The 17,020-nt window shown below is 44.4% G+C and overlaps 1 protein-coding gene across 1 annotated transcript in view; it reads left to right on the forward strand.

Annotated features, from left to right (window-relative positions):
• The window catches only part of COL20A1 (collagen type XX alpha 1 chain), a 210,074-nt gene that overhangs the window by 129,228 nt on the left and 63,826 nt on the right, over window positions 1-17,020 (forward strand). Inside the window, exons 24-26 of the mRNA XM_070941127.1 lie at window positions 4,944-5,086; window positions 6,468-6,577; window positions 8,367-8,525. Of these exons, the coding sequence (XP_070797228.1) occupies window positions 4,944-5,086; window positions 6,468-6,577; window positions 8,367-8,525 (412 nt within the window). The remainder of the gene's footprint in view (window positions 1-4,943; window positions 5,087-6,467; window positions 6,578-8,366; window positions 8,526-17,020) is intronic.

Below are 17,020 nucleotides of genomic sequence, written 5' to 3' on the forward strand. Positions count from 1 at the left end.
CTCAGCCCTCTTGGTAATCTGAGCTTCATAATAATTCAGCCTATATGCCATTTGATTCTATTACAGCTAACAACTTAGCAAATTGAAACAGACTGGCTTATTGCAAAGCAGTTGTAACTTCCTTTTTAAGTTTAATTGCTGAAACATAAGGATAATTGTAATCTTGTTGAAAGAAGCTAAGCTTCTTCATATTGAATGTGTGAGATTCCCCCGGGTGCCCTTCGTTAAAATGCTCAGAGATTCAGATTAGTATTTTCTTACAGCCAGAACTTGTGGAAGTTTAAAACAAACAAATAGGAAAACCTCCTTAGCTGTGTTTTAAGGATATTTGAATGTTGTTCCAAAGAGAAAAATAATCCTGAATATCATCTCTTTAATTTATGATTATCTGGTCATTAAAAAGGAACAATCAGCATAGACCAATAATAATAATAATATGTGGGTTTGCTTGATTGTTCAAAAATTAACAGCCTTCTCAAGCTGTTTGTTGTTGAGTGCCATAGGTTCACCATCACGGCCCTACACCATTTCAGACAAATAGTTATCAAATCTCTTCTTAGAAACTTCTAGTGTTGGAGCATCCACAACTTCTGGGGGGGCAAGTTGTTCCACTGGTTAATTGTTGTTAAGTGAGCTTTGCCCAATTTTATGTCCATTTTTTAAACCCTATTTGTTAAGCGAATCACTGCAATTAACTGATTCGTGCGGTTGTTAAGCGAATCTGGCTTCATTGAGTTCGCATGTTGGAAACCAGCTGGGAAGGTTACAAATGTCGATCACTGACCCCGGGACAGTGCAGCTGTCATAAATACATGCCAGTTGCCAAGCAACCGAATTCTGATCACACGACCGTGATCAAAATATGCTACAATGGTCATAAGCATGAAAACTGGTCATAAGTCACTTTTTTCAGTGCCGCTGTAACTTTGAACAGTCACTAAACAAATGGTTGTAAGCAGTGGTGGGTTCCTCCCGGTTCAGCCAGGTTCACTCGAGCCGGTAGCGGTGACGATGTGACGTCACCGAACCGGTTCTCTTTCTCCGGGAGCTGGGCCCTCCCGCCCCCCCCCCACGTTATTCCTACCTTTATTTCTTCTTTTTTAGCCCAGCTGATAGATGCGGCAGACTGGATTGCCGCACCTCAGCTGGGCAGATACCTAATGCGCTTGCGTGGAGCGCAAGTTTGGCGCGCATGCGAGCGAAGCAATCATGCGCGTGGCGATCGCGCGCAAAGCGCGTGCATGAAGAGAACCACTAGTAAAGCCAGTTGGAACCCACCACTGGTTATAAGTTGAATTTTCCCCTGACATTTTCATTCAGGAGTTGTTTTGGCATTTCATGATATTTTTTTCCTCCTCAACCTGTTAGGAGCTTATTTTTTTAACCCTTTGCATCAGCTCCCGTCACACGTTCTCTCTTAGACCCCGCATAATAATCGTGTAATGTAGAACATTATCGTTAATCTTACATTACCTGAATCCATCAGAATGACTTGACTAAAATTGGTACGAGGATGGAAAGGGTGAAATTCAATCAAGGGACTGTTTCATAGCTCCATTTCTTAACCACAAGACTGCACCAGCTATCAAACGTAGCAGCTGTCATATAACTTCCAAATAGTATTATTTTTCATGCCAGCTAGCATAGAGGAGCAACATTTAAATTGCTACGGCAGACCAACTTTCTGATCAATTATTAAAATAAGACATCAAAGAAGATATTTATTGCATTTCTTCCTTAGTCGAGTAGCATTTGAGGTGAACATCGGATTATATCCTACTTTTCGGTTTATTGACATCAATAAATTTATATTAAGTAAAAGCTAGCAAAAAACTACATTGAGAAAGTTCTAGATAGCAGGCTCCCTTATCCTTAGCCGCATTACAGATAGTCCTCGACTTACGGCCACAAATTTTCCTTTGCTAACTAGAGAGTTGTTAAGTGAGTTTTGCCCCGTTTTACAACCTTTCTTGCCATAGTTGTTAAGTGAATCACTGCAGTTGTTCAGTGATTATTAAGTGGATCTTGTCAGAAGATTGCAAAATATGGTGACATGACCCCGGGACATTGCAACCGTCATAAATACAAGTCAGTTGCTAGGCGTCTGAAAGTTAATCATCATGAGGATGTTGCAAAGGTCATAAGTGCGAAAAGTGGTCATAAGTCACTTTTTCAGTATTGCTCTAACTTTGAACGGTCATTAAACGAACTGTTGTAAGTCAAGGACTACCTGTACATTTCTTCACTGAGCAGAAGTTGGACCTAATGCCCTCAAGAGAAGATCATATTATGATTCCTTTAAAAAAAAATTGATTCCTGATGATAACATCTTTGTTGGTTTCTTTTGGCAGTACAGGTAGTCCTCGAAATGTGACAGGTCGCTTAATGGCTGTTCAAAGTTATGACAGATTCATCAAAAGCTACTTACAACCCCATTTCAAAGTTGCAACCACTGTGTCAGGATTCTGATGATGCCCTAATTAAATCATGAGCCTTGAGCCAAGCTTCAAAAGAAATCCAGTTATTTATTAGGAGCTTCATGTCGACACGTTCCAAGTGAAGCCAGCTCTGAACCCATGTAATTTACGCCCCAATCATGACCCAGTTTCCCCCTTCCCCCCAGGTGTGTCATCAAACACATTCGTCAACAGAGCAATTTCGCGGGTTGTAGAGATCACTTCCCTCTGGCCGCTGTGGGTAACCCTGGGAGGCAGCCTTGAGAGAGATATGTCTGGAATGTGCATCTGTTTTTGGCCGCCGTGCTGCTTCGTCGGTTTCCCATCCCCCTTGCATATGGCAACTCAAGAGTAGGCTAGGGATGTTTTGTGAGTTGACACACTGCTGAACATCTGCGGTCATTTGCACATACGATCAATGGCAGGGATACTCTCTCCCCCCACCGTGCCCTTCCAGGACCCCATAGGCCTATTCACGGCCATCCCACATCACTGTTCTGTGCCCTTCCACGAGTGGCCTTGCAGAGGCTCAAATAGCCCGGCAGTAACAAACGCAGGCTAGAGAGACTGAAGATGGCCCTTTAATAAATAGTTCTCTTCCAAAGTGTATATCAGACCAATAGTTACCGGGCAATGTTCCAAAGGTCTTGGCAGACGGCCAGCAGGCTAATGCAGGAATGCAGACTCTTGTCAAAAACTCCAAACTAACAGTTGTAACTCCACTGCATCCAAAACGCCAACAAATTGTTCACCATGCCTTTCCAGCCCAGTCACACCTCTTTTATACTTTGTAGGGTGTGGCCCTACGTCTCCTGACCACACCTTTTAGGACGTGGCAATAACTGTTCTCTACGACGTCTCCTACGTCTCTCTCTTGCATCCAATAGGGGCTCCCCCTCATCGTTACCGGCCTCTGTTTCCTCCTCAATTTGGCTGGGGTCCATATTGGTTGCCCTCTAACACACCACTGGATGACATCGCCAGGTCTCGCTGCTTTAGCAGATTAAGGAAGATACTCAGAGATGATTCACACCAGGAGATGAAATCCAGCAAGTTCTGACAGGTTCTGGAGAACCAGTAGCAGAAATTTGCGGGAGTTCGGAGAACCGGGAAATACCACCTCTGGCTGGCCCCAGAGTGGGTGGGAATGGAGATTTTGCAATATCCTTCCCCTGGAGTAGGGTGGGAATGGAGTTTTTGCAGTATCCTTCCCCGGGAGTGGGGTGGAAATGGAGATTTTGCAGTATCCTTCCCCTACCAGCAACACCACATCCACCAAGCCATGCCCACAGAACCGGTAGTAAAAAAATTTGGATTTCACCACTGATTCACACCCTGGTCAGTGTCTCTTCACACTTTTATCATCGGGCAGAAGACATAAATTTATTTATTTATTATTTATTTATTTAGTCCAATTTATATGCCGCCTTTCTCCGGAGACTCAGGGCGGCTTACAATATATTTAAAAAACCATTATAAAAACAAAACATAGCCAACCGAACAAATAGGTTTAAAAATAGTTTCTATCCTTGGGCTGTCAGACTCTTAAACACAACCACAATCACTCCACGCACCAGCGGAAATGTATGACTAGTTTTTCTTTTCTTTCTTTTTCTCCCCCTAATTACTTGCATAGGGATTATTCTTTATACTATTTATGTTGTTTGTATTTTTTTGTCATGGATTGCACCAAGTGAGGCTAAAAGCAATTTCGTTGTATAGATGATGTACAATGACAATAAAGGCTATACTATTGTTGATAGTCTTCGATCCAGGAACTAACAATTGCCCGTAGAGATAGTTTATCTTTCTAAAGCAAGGGTCAGCAACCTGCGGCTCTGGAGCCGCATGTGGCTCTTTCACCCCACTGCTGCGGTTCCCTGTCTCTCAAAATATGCATCACAACTGCCAATGTGCGACACCCGCCGGCATGTGATTTATTGAGCTTTTCAACCCCCGGTAGGCCAACCATGGATAAATCCATGAAAAGAAAAGTTTCAGAAGAAAACAGAACATTTAATTCAACTACTTATGCTAGTTTTGTGGCCGCTCAAGAAATAGTCAGGCACGGGAAGGGTTTTGTGGCTCCCGGTGTTTTCTTTTCTGTGGGAAACGGGTCCAAGTGGCTCTTTGAGTGTTGAAGGATGCAGACCCCTGTTCTAAAGCAATCAGTCACCAAGTTAAAGACCATTAAAAAGAATTGGATTGAAACAACTTAATAGTCTTTTTGTCCAAGTACTAATAGTTGCCTATAGAGGCCATACGGAAGGAGACACAGATGGAAGCTGGATAGTCCTCTGTCAGAAATGTTCTACTGGATCTTGCATTGAGCAGGTGATTGGACTAAATTACATCATTTTCACCTCAATGACTTTATATATAACATTGATTTAAGGCAAGGTGTTGTACTTTTTATAACCCTGTGATGACTTTATGATCTTCACCGTAAGATATTTCATAGAGGGATCTCTATGTTGTTTCCCCCAGTGAGGTGTTACCTTTTGGTCTTCCAACGGAATACACCATTACTTTTCTACTCCGCCTTCTACCAGAAAGTCCCCGAGAAGCCTTTTCTATCTGGCAGATAACAGATGAGGACTTCCAGCCACTTCTCAGCATCATTCTTGATCGTAAGTTGAGATGTAACCTTCTGGGAAAGGATTCTGTTGCTCCTTGAAATGAAGCCCTTAAGACCTCACAGTTGTGGAATGTCCTTTCCAAACTTGTCATTATGGTACTTGATTTGATGATAGCAGTTGGTTTGGTTCTCCTTAATTCTTTTTAACATTGGGAGTGGCATAGTGACCTGGAGGTGGAGCTCTCGCCTCATAATCCTATCAATTCTGGATAGTGGCAGATATTTCTCTCTCTGGGCACGAGTTATTGTCTGCTGTGAACACCAGATAGGCATCAGGAAGGGCATCTGGTCAGTAAATGCTCAGCTCCATTCAGTCTCCCTGACTCCATGCTAATGCAAGTAGCGACCCCCAACCTTTTGGGCACCAGGGACCGGTTCTGTGGAGAGAGGTTTTTCTGTGGACCGTGTGTGTGTGTGGTTTCACGTGCTGCCTGCATCCCATAGATGGGGCTTCGCTTGTTTGCACAGCCTGGTTTCTGGCATGCCGCAGACCACTTAACAACCATTTTACTAACTTAACAACTGCAGTCAGGAGTGAAATGCTCCCAGTTCGGACCGGATCGCCCGATCCAGTAGCGATGGAGGTGGGTGGTTCAGAGAATTGGTAGCAAAAATCCCTGCTCCCCCCACTCCATGACCAGCTGAGACGCACAATCATCAGAGGCTTTTTTTTTACTTTTAAAAGCATTTTTTCTACAACCTCTTCGGCAGAAAAATGCTTTTAAAAGTAAAAAAAAAAAAGCCTCTGATGATCGCGCGGCTCATCGAAGGCTTTTAAAAGAAAAAAACCCTTTCTTTCTTTTAAATGCCTCTGACGATCCAAACTGAGTTGCCTGATCGGCAGAGGCTTTTTAAAAAACTCAGCTTGGATCGTCAGAGGCATTTAAAAGAAAAAAACCCTTTTTTTCTTTTAAATGCCTCTGATAATCCCAGCTGAGTTGCCTGATCAGCAGAGGCTTTTTAAGCCTCTGCCGATCAGGCAACTCAGCTGGGATCATCAGAGCCTTTTGAAAGCATTTTTCTACAACCTCTTCACCGAAGAGGTTGTAGAAAAAATGGTTTTAAAAGTAAAAAAAAAAAATTGGCCACACCCACCCAGTCACATTACCCTCCCCCACCAAGCCACGCCCACAGAACTGGTAGTAACAAATTTTAGATTTCACCACTGACTGCAGTGATTAACAACTGTGGCAAGAAAGGTCGTAAAATGAGGCGAAACTCACGTAACAAATGTCTCACTTAGCAACAGAAATTTTGGGGTCAGTTGTGATAAGTCAAGGACTACTGTATCTGTATTAGGTTGAGGAAGGACGCTATGCAGAATTTTGTAAAACTTTCCAGTTTATTTGTCTTCTTTTTTTTTTCCCCTGTAGCTCTTAAGAAATCATTGGTATATTTCCATCGTGACCATGAAGCCGATATAGAAGAGATCACCTTCGATCAACAGGAAGTGAAGAAAATATTCTATGGAAGCTTTCATAAGGTCCTTCTAAAAAAGTTATTCACAAGCACAGTATACCCTCCCAAATTCTGCTGCCTCCTCCTCGCTTTGATTTTTCAAAATAACGATTCTTTAAAAAAAAATCTGCTCAGGATATTTGCTCGCATGTTTATATGCGCATATGTTGAAATTTGGGGATGTGTGCCAGCATCATAATGAAGGACTAAATTCCATCCTGTCGCTATGTACTAATCTACATAAATTTATGCACCCAAGTATCCAAGAATATGTGTATGGAAGGATAAAGAAAAATTAGCAAAGAGAAAGAATCTCATGCCTGGAAATATTAGAAGAGTTTTGAAAGTTAAACGGACGTAATTAATGGGACGCCTCAAACCTAGTTTGATCTTTACAGCTGTAACTGAGCCCGGAATTCCTGTTGTTAAGCAAGACAGTTGTTAACTGAATGTTGCCCCATTTTATGACCTTTCTTGCCACAGTGGTTAAGTGAATTGCTGCAGTTATTAAGTTAGTAACACGGTTGTTAAATGAATCCGGCTTCCCCATTGACTTTGCTTATCAAAATGTTACAAAATATGTTTACATGGCCTCATTTAAGTCAGTTACAAGAGTCTGAAATTTTGATCTCATGACCATTGGGATGCTGCAATGGTCATAAGTATGAAAAATGGTCATAAGTCACTTTTTCAGTGCCGTTGTAACTTTGAACAGTCACTAAACAAACTCTTGTAAATCAAGGACTACCTGTATCTTGGTAGAATCATAAGGGGAGGAACTTAACTCATTAGAACAGGGGTGTCAAACTCGATTTCATTGAGGGCTGCATCAGGGTTGTGTTTGACCTCGGGGGACCAGGGTGGGCATGGCCAGGGTGGGCATGGCCAACTCAACGTCACTTGTGTGGGGGGGGTGTTGTGGCCCGCCAGAGGATCTGGCAGCAGATTTGGACAGGGAAGAGGTTGGGGAGGAACATGGGCCAGTCCTGGAGTCTGGGGAAGGCTCTGATGAGAGCTCTGCATCAGAGGCAGAGAGGGGGCCAGGGCCGTATGCCAGTTATCAGCTGCCTTCGGAGTCAGACATCAGTGAGGCAGACGAACAGCTGGAGCCTGATGTGCACATGCGCAGAGTTGCCAGACTAAGGGAACAGCTAAAGAACAAAGGTCGACTTGGGAGTAAGGCCACAGGTGGACGATGAATGGCCCCTCCCAGAGGGAATAAAAGAGGAGCGAAAAGGGGAGTGGAGTTAATTTGCTTAATTGGTTCGTGACTCTCCAAGACTCCTTGCCAAGTTTTGAAGGTATCGGCCTGGCAGCTCCCCAAGCCAGATAAGGTCTGTGACTGTAAATTCACCCTTGAAAGACTTTACTGGATGTGAATGAGAAGAATTCACAGTAACTTAATAAAAAGGGGGTTTTGTCGGGACAAGGAGTCTGCTTCGTGGTTTGGGAAAGCCTATGTCAGAACAGGGGGCGCCCAAACACTCTGCCAGCAAAAACGGAGCTCCCGAGCTCCGTTTTTGTCTGCGATGGCCTCCTGCAACCCTCTGCCAGTGAAAACAGAGCTTGGGAGGGGCTGCCCGTGGCCCTCCCAAACTCCATTTTCACTGGCAAAGGCACCACAAGCTGGTCCTTCGCTGTTTTCAGGTGGCCATAATCTAAGCTCAGGATGCAACAACTCACTTATGGCTGCAACTCTTTCCAGAATGTAGGGGGTATAATTCAGGGGGTTCAGAGGTTTCCAAATTGTGTTGCATTGTGTTGCACACTCTGCAATCAAGAACAAGACTCAATTGTTTCTGTCTGTTGGGCAGGTCCATGTATCGGTGAGCCATGGCTGGGTCAGGCTCTATGTTGACTGCAAGAGAATAGGAGAAAAGATTCTTGGGAAATCAGTGATCCTTTCGACGGCAGGCTTTATCACGCTAGGGAAGCTGACAAGAACACGAGGACCACGGAGTGGATCAGCCATGGTAAGCTTCTTGATCCTCCAGCTTGTCTACAGCCTGTCTCTGATCCCCAAAGGTAAGCAACCTCAAGGAAACATAGTGAAGATGGAGAAGATACTATAAAAGAGAGAGAAGCTGGCCCCAAGCAAAACAAATCATATCTATTATCTAAAAAACAAAGTCCTGCAAGGGGACGCAATGGCTCAGTGGTTAAAGGCATCAAGTTTGTCAACTGGAAAGCTGACAGCCTGGGTTCGAGACCCAAGTGCTGCATAATGGGTGAGCTCCTGTTACTTGCTCTGGGTTTATAACAATTCGCCATGGCCAACTTCCCACGGCCAATTCACTGCGGGACAACTCACTGCGGGACATGAGTTACACTAATATTAAAGAAATAGAGCCGAGGTGGCGCAGTGGTTAGAGTGCAGTACTGCAGCTACTTCAGCTGACTGCTAGTTCAGCAGATCAGCAGATCAAATCTCACTGGCTCAAGGTTGACTCAGCCTTCCATCCTTCCGAGGTGGGTAAAATGAGGACCCAGATTGTTGGGGGCAATATGCTATTTAATATACTGTCTTTGGTGTAAGCCGCCCAGAGTCCTCGGAGAGTGGGCGGCATAGAAATATGACAAATAAATAAATAAATAAATAATGGAATAGAATCACTAAAGAAAGGATGCAAAAAGAGGGACATAATGAAATGTGAATTGCAAAAATTAAAACAATTTTTAATTGATTTTAAATCATTAAATAGAATTGTTAAATTGTTCCACAGCAAGTTGCCCCACAGCGAGTTGGCCATGGCGAGTTGGCTGTGGCAAGTTGTCCCATTCTGACCTGCCCCAGCTCCTGCCCGCTTTGCATTTTGAAAGCATGCAAATGTGAGCAGATAAATAGGTACCACTTTGGTGGGAAAGTAACAGCATTCCATGCGCTTCTGTGTGTAGCCATGCTGGCTACATGACCATGGAAATGTCCAATTTGGGTCAATTGCCATGATCAGAAGTATTGTCTTCCAAGCTTTCGGACTCATGCTGGAGCCCATCTTCAGGGAACTTCTCTCTAGCGGAGTGTGTGCTGTTCTGTGTGTGGTATTTATATGGTGCCTGTTGTAAGTGGCTTTTTAGGTGTTGATTGGAGTGTGTTGATGGCTGGCTTTGTTTGTGCTGCCCAGCCCTCGCCTTCTAAGTACTTGATAGACTGGTGGTAAATCAGCACTCCTGTTGACTGACAAGGGGCCCATTTCCCAAGCTTCAATCACTTCCCTGGCTGTTTTTGTGCCTGCTCGTCCAACAATCTTAGTAGCTATATGTCCTTGTTCATTGCAGCATGAGGCTACGTTGACTTCGGACAACGCTGGCTCCCTCGGCTAAGAATTGAAAATATTCCTCTAGAGTCTCATATGACTGGACCGGGGAAACCTTTACCTTTAAGGTTGCGTACTTAGGCAGGAAATAGCAGTTACAGGATAAAGAAGAAAAGTGAAACATGTAGAAAAAACAAGATATACAAAAATTATCACCATAGAAAAAACGAGATATACGAAAATTATCACCATGTCAGTTAATACTTAGTAGTAGTAGTAGCAGTAGTAGTTATTATTATTATTATTATTATTATTATTATTATTATTATTAGTCATATTTCTATGCTACCCACTCTCCGAGGACTCTGGGCAGCTTACACCAAAGACAGTATACTAAATAGCATATTGCCCCCAGCAATCTGGGTCCTCATTTTACCCACCTCGGAAGGATGGAAGGCTTGAGTCAACCTTGAGCCGGTGAGATTTGATCCGCTGATCTGCTGAACTAGCAGTCAGCTGAAGTAGCTGCAGTATTTCATTCTAACCACTGCGCCACCTCGGCTCAGTTGGGTAACCTTTAGCATGAATTACGGCTTTACAACGTCTTCCCATGGAGCGAACCAAGTCTTTGAGTTCTGCAGCTGTTATAATGTGAAACCAAGATTGATTGAAGGACTGCTTCTATTAACTGGGTTTTATTGCTGAGTCACTTCTGACTAACAAGTTTCTTTAGTTGGCTCCATAGATTTTCAATTGGGTTAAGGTCTGGGCTATTCCCAGGCCATTCCAGCACTGGAATAGGATTATCTTGAAACTCAAAAAAAAAAAAAAAGTGGTGTTATTAGTTATCAAACCTCAAAAATACACTTTTCCCAAAAGGTTTCCACAATTTTGGCCACTACTGTATCAGGAAATTCCTCCTAGGTTGCTTCTCTCCTTGATTAGCTTCCATCCGTTGCTTCTTGTCCTGCCTTCAGGTGCTTTGGAGAAGAGGGGGATGCCCTCTTCTTTGTGGCAGCCCCTTAGATACTGGAACACTGCTATCATGTCACCCCTAGTCCATGTTAGCAGTCTTCCCATATTTGAAGGGCTGTGTCAGAAAAGAAGGGGTCAACCTATTGTCCAAAGCACCTGAGGGCAGGACAAGAAACAATGAATGGAAACTAATCCAGGAGACAACCAACCTAGAACTAAGGAGAAATTTCCTGAGAGTGAGAACAATTAATCAGTGGAACAACTTGCCTCCAGAAGTTGTGGGTGCTCCAATACTGGAGGTTTTTAAGAAGGGAATGGACAACCATTTGTCTGAAATGGTAGGGTTTCCTGCCTGAGCAGGGGGTTGGACTAGAAGACCTCCAAGGTCCCTACCAACCCTGTTATTCTGTTAATCCTACTTTAGGCATGAAGCCAGTTGAGAGACAATGGGCTCGTCCTTCCCTCTCATCCCAGAAGACAATGCTAAACCCCTTCTGAAAATGCTGCCCAAAAAATTGCACAGACTTCTCCATGTTTTCACCTGGAGCTAAACAGTTTAACACTTTTGGATTTGCACATTCTTCTGAATTACATAGTTAATATATGGAAATTGCCAGCTGGACAATAGAAATGGATTCTCCATGGTTTTATCACCGCCAAGAGATTAGTTCTTCCGTATTTGAAAGGCTATTTTAGGACCATTACCATTAACCCATTTTCTGCAAACCAGAGAGTGTCCTAGAATTACTAGCTAATAAAATGAACTGGATTTGCACAGCCCATTCATCAGCCACAAAAAACCCTAAACCTGGTTAAAACCCAACCAGAAAAAGATAGAGGGTCTTGGGAGTGAAGTAACTATGTTGTAACTACGATTCAACTATCATACCAGCAATTGACAATTCTGTTATGCTCGTAAGATTAGGTTCCAGACTCCTTATTACATTTGTTGTGCTTCTCTGCACACATTCTAGCACTTCGGTGTCTTTTTCTGTGACCAAAATTGGATGCAGTATTTCAAATATGGCCTCTCTGGTGCAATATAAAGGGATATTATCACTTCTCATGATCTTGATGCAGAATCAGAAAAGAGCTGGAAGGGACCTTGGAGGTCTTCTAGTCCAGCTCCCTGCTCAAGCAGGAGATCCTATTCCTGAGATGGCGAACCTATGGCACACGTGCCACAGGTGGCACATGGTGCCATATCGGTGGGCACGCGAGCTCAGCTTATTTTCAGGTTTTCTGGGCCCACTCGAAGTAGGGAAACAGGCTGTTTCCGGCCTCCGGAGGACCTCAGGGGTGGGGGTGGGGGAGGTCCATTTTTCACTCTCCCCAGGCTCCAGAGCCTTTCTAGGAGCCTGGGGAGGGCGAAAACAGCCTTCTGGTCCTGCCAGAAGTCAGCAAACAGGCTGCTTCCGGCCTCCGGACGGCCTCCAGGGGGGATGAGGAAGGCCCTTTTCGCCCTCCCCAGGCTCCTAGAAAGGCTCTGGAGCCTGGAGGGCGAAAAATGGGCCCACCGTGCCATCACATGCCAAAAGTGGGGGGTCTGTGAGAAAATTTTGGTGGTCCACAGAAAAATTATTTGCATTTTTAATATTGCACTAAATCAGGGGTCCTCAAACTACGGTCCCTGGGACAGATACGTGCAATGAACGTTTGCGTTGCTGCAGAGTCTACCCCTTAGGGGTCTTTTTGTGTGGGTAGGAGGGGGACAGAAATTCCGACTTGGGGTCTGCTTCAGCCTCCTGGATCAGGGCTTTGGGCGAAGGCTGGAGGGAAGTGCCACTGGTGGTGAAGAGCCAGAGAGCCTTGTTCCAGTGGGACTGCATCATGGCCTGGAACTGGCTGACCATCTCAGCCCGCTGAGCCTCCAGGCGCCAGTACCTGGCCTTGCACTCCTACAGGTCTTCCCTCTTCTTGGAAAGCCTATGCTCCTAGTCCTCAGTGAGATGCTTCTGCTGAGCCTCCTTCTCGGTCAGATCCAATTTGAACTGAGCTGTTTTGCCAACTCTTTCTTGTGGTGGCTGCTTAACTCCAACAACTGCTTCCTGTTGGGGCCCTATGGAGCCCGGGCGGGGAGCCGAGGAGTGGCTAGAAGGGGAGGGGCGAATAGAGGCTGGCGAGATGCTCCTTGACGTGAAGTGACATTGAATTTTGTCGAGCCTCTGGGAGGGCGAAAACTGCCTCCCCAAGCTCCAGAGGCCCTCTGGAGCCCGTTTTTGGCCTTCCTGAACTTCCGGTAGGCCCATTTTTCACCCTCCCTGAGCCTCCGCACATGCTCTGCACTTACCTGCATCCAAAATGGGCTACATGGGGACTCCTGGGAGAGGCGGGGCAGGGTGGGTGGGGCCAGCCAGGAGTGGAATTTGGGACTTCTCTGAACTGCACAGAATCTTAGCTAGAGGTTCTCCCGAACCCCTGCGAACCCCCAGCAGCCCACCCCGCCTATCATTTCTGTTGTTACTCTCTATATTTGGGAACATCCTTCCCCGCCCCCCCAACACTCCTTTGGCAGTGCAGATCCCATAATCAGTGCATTATAAAAATTGGGGGGGAAATTTCAATGAACAGCGCAGATCTCCCTTGCCTCCCACTGCTTTTCCTGCAGTCTGCCTTTTTCAACATCCACAGTTCTTGGATAGTCAGAATGTCTCATTATTGGCTGTCCTTTTTCTTTAGCTAACTAGATGTATCTTTTGCAAATGTCATTTTGAGCTGTGAAGCTCTCAGTATTCCCCCTGACATGAAAAATGAAACATCATTTCTGCTCGCTTCTTTCTCGCTCACTTGTTTCTTTAAGAGTTCAGAATAATAGAGTTGGAAGGGACCTTAGAGGTCGTCTAGCCTAACCCTCTGGAGAGAAGCGACTTAGAGCTAAGAAGAAATTTCCTGACAGTTAGAACAATTAATCTAGGGGTGAAATCTACTTACCTTCCTTACCGGTTCAGAAGCTCATGCGCCACGTGCGCACGCTCGTTTCGCTCATGCGCACGGACCTTCTGAGCATGTACAAAATCTTCTGCACATGCGCAGAAGGTAAAAAAACACATTACTTTCTGGTTACAACCAGGAAGTAATGACACCCGGCCGGGTGGGCGGAGCTATGCTCTGCCGTCGCTACCGGATCGGCGAACCACCGGCCAAGATCGGATTGGGCGATCTCGTCCGATCCGGGAGCATTTCACCCCTGAATTAATCAGTGGAACAACTTGCCTCCAGAAGTTGTGAATGCTCCAACACAGGAAGTTTTTAAGAAGAAATTGGACAACCATTTGTCTGGAATGGTATAGGGTCTCCTGCTTGAGCAGGGAGTTGGGCTAGAACTCCCTTCCAGCCCTGTTATTCTGAATTCAAGTGAGGTTGGACTTTGCTTGCGTGTAGCTACATAGAGATTCTAGTGTTGTGACCCCGACTCCCGAGCCTGTCCTAACAGAGGAAGAGGACTCAGAAGGTGATGGGGAGGAACTGATAAGGTCTCCCTCTCCAGGACCCTCCTCTCTGGCAATGCCTCAGGTTCCATCCGAAAGCCAAGAGGGTCAGCCTGGAAGATGCCAGGAGGAAAGCATATCGGAACAACAACAGATAGGGAGCGAGGATGATGAATCCTGGCTTGATCCCAGGCAGCGTCAGAGGGAGAAGCGTGTACTGCAACGAAAGAGGCGTGGGAGAGCCAGAGATTGAGCTGAGTCACTGATCCACACCCCACAAGGAATAAAAGTGGGTGTGATTGCTCTTCAGGCTTTGTGACGGTCAAAGTTAAAAACCTGAAAGTGACATCGCGTTACCTGGAATCTGGCTTGTACATATTTGGATTGGACATTGGCTAACTCTTGCTTCGTGGATTAATTTTTGCTACTGGACCGGACTGAGGATAAACTCTCTCTTGCTTACTGTGAGTGAAAACTGACTTGGCAGGCATAACACAATTTACTGCCAAAACTCTTATCTTGCAAGGGTTTCTAGTCTGATTGCTTAATAAAAACTTGGCAGGTGTGCCTGGTTGTGTGTTTGCCTGTGTGGGGAAGAGGAATAGAACATCTAGGTTTATCCCTCTTTTGTCTCCACCCCTAGGTTTTGCCACTCTTTCTCCTACATTTCACCACTTACAATGGAATTTACCGATAATCAATCTCCATTCGGCAATTGTATTTCTCCCTGGAATTGCCAAATCAAATGTGTCAAGAATGCAGAATGGATGGTGATCTATGTGGTTACAGGCAGATGAGCTGTATTCAAGAATTGGTCTAGCAAAGGTTTTGTACAAACTATTGTTCCATGGGGATTGCTTGGACATTGTAGCCACCGGCTTGGATCCAGCCCATCTTCCCAAATAATAACGGAAGAACTTTGGGAAAACTAACTTTTTTTTTCTCGGGAAGTCAAAGAAAGCGCCAGGAACGCAAGATTATTCCATTCTCAGAACAGCAAGATTTGCACATCTATAATTGCGAGGGGCTGTCAAGACAGGCAGAATGATATGCAACATCTTGTTGAGACAAATCATGTCTCTGCTGTGCGTTGACAAAGCATTTCACGGCTCCCGTGGCATAGAGCTCTTCATCAAGATGAAACCAAGCTGTCTAGTGCCTACATAGTAAACGATGACACTGATAATATCGTCTTGATAATGGACCATCCTGAGGAGATTCTACATGAAAGGGAGAAAAAAAAAAAGGCAAGCGCTTCTTAAAAAGTGGATTAAAAAAAAAAAGAAAAATAAATGTGACAGGTAGACAAACATCTGTCAGGCACAAGCCCAGAGAAGAGACAGCAAGATCCAATCCGGTTCAATCCTTTATTAATTTACACCTAAGGGACAGAATCTTGCCAAACTAAAGCTATAATCTTCTAACCCACTGAGAGATTCGAAGGTGTGATATTCTGAACCTCTTCCGCCTCTTCCCTGTCCAGCTCAGGACTGTGCAGTCTCTTAATGTAATCTCTCTCTGGGGAAGCTCTCAGTTGCCCAAACTCTCCCCCTCTGCTTCTCAGGAACATGTTCAATTACACAAACTTATCCAAATTTCAGGCATTTGAAGGGATAGAAAGGGACAGAATTCTTCTGCAAGGCATTTAGGAAGATGATGATTGTCCCTGTTGGAAACAAAAGTGACCCAAGTCAACGGAGGAGGAGGGGAGGAAGGAGGGGGAAGAAGAAGGAGAAGGAGGAGGAGGAGGAGGAGGAATGGAAGGGGGAAGAAGAAGACAAAGAAGAAAAAGGAGAAAAAGAAGGAGAAGAAGAAGAGGAGGAGGAGGGGGGAAAGGAAGGGGAAGAAGAAGAAGAAGGAGAAGAAGGAGAAGAAGAAGAAGAAGAAGAAGAAGAAGAAGAAGAAGAGGGGGAGGGGGAGGGGGAGGGAAAGGAAGAAGGAGGAGGAGAAGAAGAAGAGGAGGAGGGGGAGGGGGAGGGAAAGGAAGGAGGAGGAGGAGGAGAAGAAGAAGAAGAAAAGAAGAAGAAGGAGAAGGAGGAGGAGAAGAAGCAACAGCAGCAATAATGATGCTGTACAATTGGTCCATGCAGAAATCCAGAAATTTGGGGTTGGCAGGCAGATTTGAAATTTTATATTATAAGACATATAACAATATACATAGTATCAGTATTTTTATGGGCTGCCATGGGTAGATGTGGTCAGTCACAAAACATATTTGACAAAAAAAGAAAACCATGGTGCTTTGCTAGTTTGCATGGACCTCATTTGGCTCTGATGCTCCTCAATATTACCTCAGCAAACCCACTGAAAGATCTTTTTTTAAAAAAAAAATATTAAAAGTATTTAAAAAGAAGATGAAAACTAAATCACACTAATATAAAGAATAAAAAATGCTTTCTAAAGAGAAAGCTGAAGGTGCAAGAATTTTTTTAAAAGAAAACAAGACACAAAGAAATAAGTTTTAATCTTCTTTACAGCAATTATAAATACACTTATAAATTTCCATCTTTCTCTAAAGTTACATCATGCCTCTCTTCCTTCTGTAATCTGTCCTGTCTAGTCATCAGAACTATAGATCATCATTTTCTCTAATCAAAGAAAACCATTTGGCCATCTCAGCAAAAGAGATTTTTTTTTAAAGAAAGGCCGCTAGACTTGTTTAAATCAGATTTGATTTGATTCATTTAGAAAATGAGGCCTAATTGATTTGAATATCTAAAACATTTCAATTGGGAAGCATCGACTCGACTGAAGAAGTTGAATCGATGTGAAATCCAGTTGGATTTGGGTAGAAGAACAGTCTCCGGATCT

The sequence above is a fragment of the Pituophis catenifer genome, unplaced genomic scaffold, assembly GCF_029215685.1.
Source record: "Pituophis catenifer annectens isolate HBS135680 unplaced genomic scaffold, rPitCat1.0.hap2 SCAF_3, whole genome shotgun sequence".
NCBI classification, from domain to species: Eukaryota; Metazoa; Chordata; class Lepidosauria; order Squamata; family Colubridae; genus Pituophis; species Pituophis catenifer.